This window comes from Parasteatoda tepidariorum, chromosome 6 (assembly GCF_043381705.1).
Source record: "Parasteatoda tepidariorum isolate YZ-2023 chromosome 6, CAS_Ptep_4.0, whole genome shotgun sequence".
NCBI classification, from domain to species: domain Eukaryota; kingdom Metazoa; phylum Arthropoda; class Arachnida; order Araneae; family Theridiidae; genus Parasteatoda; species Parasteatoda tepidariorum.
This window is the reverse complement of record NC_092209.1, coordinates 50854506-50862897: the sequence shown is the minus strand read 5'-3', so window position 1 is coordinate 50862897 and position 8392 is coordinate 50854506. Positions and strand designations below refer to the sequence as shown.

At 25.5% G+C, this 8392-nt stretch overlaps 1 protein-coding gene across 1 annotated transcript in view; it reads left to right on the top strand.

Moving 5' to 3' along the window:
• LOC107443945 (peptidyl-prolyl cis-trans isomerase FKBP4) overlaps positions 1-8392 on the top strand; it is a 57006-nt gene that overhangs the window by 37363 nt on the left and 11251 nt on the right. Inside the window, exons 4-6 of the mRNA XM_071182357.1 lie at positions 1108-1352; positions 4247-4330; positions 5751-5987. Of these exons, the coding sequence (XP_071038458.1) occupies positions 1108-1352; positions 4247-4330; positions 5751-5987 (566 nt within the window). The remainder of the gene's footprint in view (positions 1-1107; positions 1353-4246; positions 4331-5750; positions 5988-8392) is intronic.

Genomic DNA, 8392 nt, shown 5'->3' with positions numbered 1-8392 from the left:
TTCGTTTAATTAAAAAATTATAATAAGAAAAAAAAACAGTAAGTATTATAAAACATAAGTATGATCTTTTTCATGATCAATAATTTCCAGCCTATGCTGACTTTTCCTTCCCCAACAAATCACCAATGTGGGATAAATTAATGTACATTAATCTACAAAAAATAAGAATAAGAATATAAAAATAAATATTTAAAACAAAGTATTTTTGCGCATCTATGCATTGATTTTTTTATTTACTTAGATTTCAGCAAAAAAGAATATTTTTAAATATATATATTTTTTTCTGTTTAAAATTAGTTTCGTTTAGTTAAAAAATCATAATAAGAAAATCTGCTTTTTAAATACTAATTAAGAAATCAGCTTACAACTAGTATCTTAAAATAATGATTATGAGAAATGCTCTAAAAAATCGTGCTCTTTTCCGTATTCTGTACAAAATTTTAGTACGATTCTTGGTTTTTTAAAAAAAAATCGGCGTTTTGCTTTCTTAAACGCCAATACTGGCCACTTTCTCTCCCTTTGTTGCTACCTCATCCCCGTACTGACTTAAAGAGTAACCCAGTTTCCATGTAATCCGGTCTACCTACCTTTCTCTCCAGTGCCAACTTAAGGTGGAATGGACTATAAATGAGTAACAAATTTTTTTTAAATATAAAATATTCAATAAAGCAATATAATATATTATTTAATCTAATATTTTATTTTGTTCCCAAACTTGGTTTCTTATTTTTTTAACTTGTGAATTGTATTTATAAATATTTCCCCAAAAGTATTTTTATTTCCCTCATAGGTGTGGTAGGTTCTTACAGCATATTTAGATTTATATTCTTTTTTAATTTTGTAAATATGAATTAGTTTTTTAAAACTTTTGCATTTGATGAAAAAATGTTGAATTATAATTTAATATTATGTCAAAATTTGAAAGCTATCTTTTCAACTTAGGAGTTATTTTTTTGTAAATTTATAAAGTATTTTAGTTTTAATTTTATTTTTATGTTTAAATAATATAACAGTATTTTGATTTTTTTTATCATGTAGTGCCAACTAAATCTAATTGTTATTAATTGGTTTAATTTCTTTTTATTTAACTTCAGCTTTTCTTTTTAGTTAAGCTTGTTGGATCATATGATGATAAAATTTTTGAGGACACAGAAAAAGAGTTCATTCTTGGTGAAGGTTGCATTTTGAATATTCCTGAAGGAGTCGAAGTCGCCCTTCTAAGGTTCCATTTAAAAGAAAAGTCTATGATTTATTTGAAGAGCCAATATGCATTTGAAAAAGGCTCTGATGAATATGACATTCCTCCTGATGCTGATGTTCAGTATGTAGTTACTCTTTTGGAATTCGAAAAGGTACATTTAGAGTGAATTAGTTATCAATTGTTCTGTATTGATTTTAATTCATTTTTGATGTAATGACATTTGTTAATAAGTTTTCTTTACAAGTATTTCAGAATTTTTGTTTGCTAAAATTTTGAAATACATTAATTGCACTGTGAAAAATCTTTACATAAAAACTTGCATCTACTTTAAACTTGATTGATCAAATATAACATGAATTAACCTTTACATTCAAAGTAATATGCTGAATATACTGAAGCAACAATGGTTCAGCACTTAAGGCACTAAGCTGTAAATAAGAAGTTTTGTAGGAGGGTCAATTAACTCAATATGTACCAGTTTGTCGTGGAAGTAAAAATGGTTTGTAGGCAATGCTGATCATATTGCACTCATCATGCTGATGGTCTTGAAACTATAGAGCTTTAACTTCCTTGACTCTCTGCTAGCCTTTGACAGGCTGGTGCAGATTAATGCTTTTTTGTTTGTTTGTTGTTTTCTTGTTTTTGTTTTGTTTTACTGAATAGAATTGTTTCAAATTGAAATAGTTTTATTTGATTTTTGCAATGAGTTATTTTAGTGGTTGCCCTTACTTATTCACATTATAATTGCATTAATTTATTTTTTCTCATGAATAGTGTTATTGTTTAATGTTATTAATTTTTCACATGAAGATTAACTCTTTTTTTTTTCTTTTGCAACTATGTAGCATAAATTTCTATGAAATGATAATTTTTTTATGCAAATTAAAATTCGTATAGTTGATAAAAATGCCATTTATTTCTTATTTTAATGATGTAAAAACTTCTTGACTAGTAATCACTTCTACAAAATTAATACAAATTCTATGTTGTTGTGTTCAACATTAGTATTATGGTTATGAAATATTTGACTAATTTTTTATTTATAAATATGTTATGAAAGCTGGATCCTGTTTAAAATTCTGTTTTTACTAAGTTTTCTGCTATACTAAAATTCTGTTTTTACTTTTATTTTATGATGAATAAGTAGTTTAATATGTATAAAATTTTTAATAAAAGTTCATTCATTCTAATAACGAGAAAATTCATGTATTTATTTTTAAATTATACTGATAATTTATTACACCTGCAAATAAAGTTGCAGAAGCACTTTGTAAAGGTAATAAAATACAAGTTTGATATTTTTTTAGCGAATAAGTATTTTAAGTTTTTGTTTTAGGTACACACCTTCTATTTATATAATTGTTTTTCTTCACACAAATTTGAAATGACCTAACATTGTTAAATTACACTCAATTTGTAATATTTATAAGTTTGATAATTTGTATATACTTTACACAAATACTATAACACAATATTTTTTAGTCTCCAACTCCTTTATTTTCTATTCCATGTTTATCGTTGCCATGAAATTTTGTTGAATTTGTTAAATTACTCATAATGAAAAGGTTGAAGGTGTTGATGATGTTAAGTTTCCATTGAAGAAATTGATGTATTTATTTTTAAATGTCCATACTTTGTTTCAAGAATCTGATTTGAAAGACAATAAAAATAAATTTTTTTATTTTTGAAACATATGGATTTAGCTCTAAAGTAAAGGGAAGCGTTCATTTTTTATGTACATTTGAATTATTATATTCTGTACATTGAATTTTTATGTACATTTGAATTCTTTGGCCCCGGGGGATGCGGCTGTAGGGCTAAGCCCCACGAGACACTTCCGTCCACTAAGAAATCAAAAGTGAGAGTGACATGTATACATTGGAATAATTTTTGCCAAGGAAAGTTAAGAAATACATGTATTGGCTATTAATTGATTTTATTTATTGCCAAGGCTCTCTTTCTTAGTCTTATGCATTCAAATGTGTTGGCGGAAAAGAAAGTGCGAGAAATAATAAATAATTTTAATGAATTCAAAACACTAGCAACCATATAATGGTTTTTGAATTCTATGCTAATGTGTTATGCAGATGTAGAGGGAATCTCTTAAAATAGATTTTATTTTGCACTCAATTCAAGGTTGTGGTATAAAAAGATTGCTGATTATATTCATGATTTTTATTTATTGTAAAATGATTAAATAAGATAATAATTTAGTTTTTAAATGCCAGGAAATATTTTATGCAAATTTTCAGCATGACAGTCATGCTCAATCACTTTATTTCTACTCTTGTTTTCTTTTTTTTTTAAGTGACTTAATCTCAGCTGAAATTTGATTAAATATTTTTTTACAAACAATGCCAAATAAACATACATGCTCTAGTTTCAATTCTATATTCCTTCTTCAGTGTTTGAACAAAGAATGAACTAAGGAAGCACAAGGAAAAAGCATTATTCTGTTTTGGGGAACTGTTAAAAACCTATTACCACAGTTTATATAAAAGCTACCTCTATAAGTATGTCAGGTGCATTTCCAAAATACCTAATACAGCAATATTAGTAATACCTATTACCAAAATTAATTTAGCATGACTGGCTTCAATAAGAGTTAGGCAAATTTTGTACAGCTTCCGTCCCATAATTAAATTGTATAGAAGAAAATTACAAGTAAGCTATAACTTTTTTGTAATTTTTTATGCATCTTTTTTGTGTTTCCTCATTTCCTTCTGTGTTCGGCTTTTAAAGAAAGTTCTTCATTATGGACTAACAACTTTGGTATAGTTTTTTATATGGTATTATTTGTGCTATCTTCACAATATTAAGTTTGCACATGTACATAGCATAAAATTAATCTTTTCACCACTTAGTCGAAAGGTTAGCTTTTTCCTTTATTTTATATATATTTATTGCACAATAGTAATTTCTTTTTTTGAAAAAGATTCTGTTCCAGGTTTAAAATTGTAAAAACTTTTTTCGGTCAATTCAGTTCAATTCTTATTATTCATTTGCTTTATTATGTTTCATTTTATTTTGTTTTGAATTTTTTAGGCCAAAGATGTTTGGGAAATGGATAGTGATGAGAAACTTTCAAGAGCTAAAGCTTGTAAAGAAAAAGGGATCTCATTTATTCAAGTATGTTTTACTGAGATGAACACAAATATATATTATTTATTTGAATAAATGAGGGAATTTTATTCTTTATTCAATTTAATTTTATATATTTGTGTTTAGTCATCATGCATTAACATTCTTATTGCAATACTATAATGATAATTACTTTTCAACTATTGTTTTATGCACAACCATTAATAAATATTAAAAAAATTGGAGTTCTATTGTTCAAAAATTAAACTAGAAAGTTGAGTATGTTCATATACTCATTGATTTTTTGTAATATAATGTAAAGTTAAGTGTTATTCTTAGAAAGAAGAGTTAAGTGTTATTTTTATAAAAATTCTGCGTATTTAAGAAACTGCAAATTCCATGAGTTTGTAAAATTTAAAAACATTTAGATAAGTAACACAGAAAGTAATGCAAGAAACATAAATAAAAATATTTATTATTATTTATTACTATTATTATTTTTAGTGTGTTATTTATTCCAATATAAAGATAGCATTGATTAAAGAAAGCTATGTGCAAAATATTATGTTTTGCCTATCATTTGCATCAGGTCAAATTGCATAGATTGCACCAGATTTGATTGTTGATTAGATTGTATAAGATTACAAATCAAATAAATCATTTGACATGAAATTCTTAATTTTTTTTAAACAGTTTAATATGATTGACATAGTTATATTTTTACATTGGTAGATAAATGATATGAATGTTCTAATATGAAAACTTATGTAATTAAATTGCAAATGTCATTGTTTTTGTGAATACTCTCCTTATTACTAGAACTTTAACTTTATTATAAAATAGTTTAGTTGCAAACAATTTTGTTAAGGTGGTAAAGTTATATTTTTTAAAAAGTTTTAAATACAGTGTAGTCTTTCAAATTATGGCATATTCATAAGCATTAACCTGAATATGATTATGTATGTGAAATATCCACACAAATTTTAAATAAAACTTCGATCTTTCAGTTTGTTCAACAGAAAGCTGCAGAAATTCCTGTATATCTTTATTATAAAACTAAAATTTATAATAATTTCTTTTGTTACATCATGATTCAATTAGTTATGCCTTAATGAAAATAATTTCATATTTTCTATAATTTTCTTATAATTTTTTCCCCCAGAGTTTGTATAAATTTAGTTACTTTATATTACGATCTAATATCAGGCATTTCTATAGTCCTAATTAGTGCGTTTTCCCCACGTCGTCTGAATTACCACCTGCAAGTTTTCTTGTATCCAGCCTGCATCAAAACTCTAGTTTTCTGGAAAACAGGGATATTTCAGTAAATTTGTTCCAGATGTTCAACACTTAATGGAAATAATTTATGCGCTTACATTTTCAAGCTTTGTTGTTTCTTTGAATATTATTCGAAAAAATATTTGGTTTTTTAATGTTCTTTGTTCATTAAAATATTTTTTATATTTAGGCTGGAAAAATTAGAGCAGCTCTTAAACAGTTCAGATGGATACTTGTGTGCTTGGAGAAAGAACCTGGTGTGTCATCAGACACAGAAGATGAAAGAAAGTCCCTTCTCTTATCAAGTTACCTAAATTCCGCACTTTGTCTTCTGAAGTTAGAACATTATATTGAAGCAATTAAAATCTGTGATAAAGCTCTTGAAATTGATCCAGAATCCGAGAAAGGTCTTTTTAGAAGAGGCCAGGTATTGTTATTTTTATTATCCTTTATTCTTTTTTCCAATTACATTGTATTTTATGAGTTGTTTTTGAATTGTTCATTTTTTTTGAATGAAAATGATTTAACAATACTGATAATATTTATTGCTAGTATATACTTTACTTTTACAGTCACTTTTTTTATAGCTTCTGCAGATACTATTTAACTGTCAAGAATGCTCAGCCCTTCTTTTTTTCCCAATAAATTTGCTTTTAAGTCTTTTACATATGAGCTCCTAATGTTTATAAATACTTATTTTTAATCAATATTAAAAGTATTAAATTTGATAAGAAATTTGATTCCATTATTGCTTTTTTAGTAACTGACTCTTGCTTTTACATCTAAATTATGAAGCTTCATATCCCCTGAGATTAAATAATATAAGAAAATGAAATATTTTCTTTGAAATAAAGTAGCTTGGAAGATTCAATTTTAACTGCATTATGCGATTTTACAATTTTGAAAATTTATTTATCTTTTCCATTGTATAATTGCTGAACCAAACAAATAAAAACTTCAGAGATTTAGTTTAGATTTAATAAATGAGATTTTAGAATGTGTACAGATATCATTGTCATAGTATTTTGGTAAAAAAGTTTTAAAAAAATTTGTCATATTTTTGGGGAAAACATACCTATAGTTTTGAAAAGTCGAAAAAGTAAAATCATCAGTAAAAAAAAACATTTAGAGCACATTTATAATTCTTAAAATTTGGTTTATAATATGTTGTATAATACAAGGTTACTAATTGCAATAAGTGCACTAATATAATGAGTTACAATAAAATAAATGTATATTGTAAATGAGAAGACGTTTTTTTATAGACTTTTTTATTTTTACTCCTGAACACATTTCTTCAATCTAAGAATCAAAATCAGATATTTGATTTTAAATATAGAGCCCCTTTAAGAAACAAAAGGATAAAAGATAGAGCTTATTTTAACTTCTGTAGTTTCATAAAAATAGAATTTTTTAAATGTATGAATAAATAATTGCTTTGAGAAAGCACTTGAGATAAATTGTATGTTTTAAGATTTAACTTTATGCAGATTTTTATTTTATTTAATTCTAGAATAAAAGAGGTTTCCAATTGTTAAATCTATGTAAAATAATAAAGTCATTTTCTTAGATACTCAGGTTTTGCTTTAAGTAATAAAACTTGTTATTTCTATATTAATAGAATTCAGCTATAAATTCAAAACTATGGAAACAAAGATTTAACAATGAAGCAAAAAATTTAATCAATAGTAATTATTTGAAATTACAACAAAGATATAACAATTAACTTAGAAAAGAATTTTTGATTAATGTGAAAAGGACTTTATCATCTGAAAACAAATAATTTATAAGATACTATATTAACTTAAAATATGTAATACATATCCTGTATGTTTTAAATATGAAAAGCAAAAAAAAACATGAAATTAGCACAAAGACATATGTTATAAGTTAGTAAATTGAACTTTACGGAGATATTTTAGTTGTTTTTAATATAATAGATGGCGCCATGTGATAAGTATTTTGTTTTAATACAAGTGGATTTAATTCAAATTATCCCAGAGAAATAAATAAAATTGTAATTATATTTAATAACTATCAGTTTAAAACCATTCATTTTTTTTGTTGTTTTTTCTTGGTGAATATAAGAGTTGATCAAGGCAATTAAATTGTTATTTCAACATCATTCCAAAAAAATTAGAGTGATATTAACCTCATAAGAATTCCATGCATTTCATATTAATAAATTTAACAAAAAATAAATAAATAAATAACATTTCTGAGAAAATAATATAAAAATTTTTGTGCTTTAAATGTCTAAAATAGATACTTTGAAAAAAATATATCTTTGTACGTGAGGTTTAAATTTTTTGTTAGTTATTCAAATACCATTCTTCTAAATTTTGAAAACTGGTTGACTGCTGCGAAGGGAAATAATGTCGAAAGAAATAATTTAAATTTCATTTATAAGTGGAGGGGAAGTTACAGTTCTTCAAACAAAAAACTGGCATTTAAGGTAAAAAAAAAAGTTTTTGTACAAGCTCATTCTATGCTAAAATACCAAGTATGGTGAGATGAAATAGCTATATATCATAGATGACAGAGACAAAAGATTCAATCAGCATCTTCAAAATCTCTCTTTTTGTTTGAGATGTTGTAAAGATTGTTTAGATTCATCCTTGGAGCTGACAAACCAGCGGGGGTGTACAGTCAGCAAAAAAAAAAAGATATCACCCTGAATAACTTTTGTTATAATGATCGGATTTTCACGATCTAAGTGTCAATCTTAATGGTTCCCGGGGGTGACCTCAAATATGCTAATTAATTAGTGCTAACTATTAATTAAGTTACGAAATCTGACACAAAAACGTACTTTCTCTGAATAAACATGTA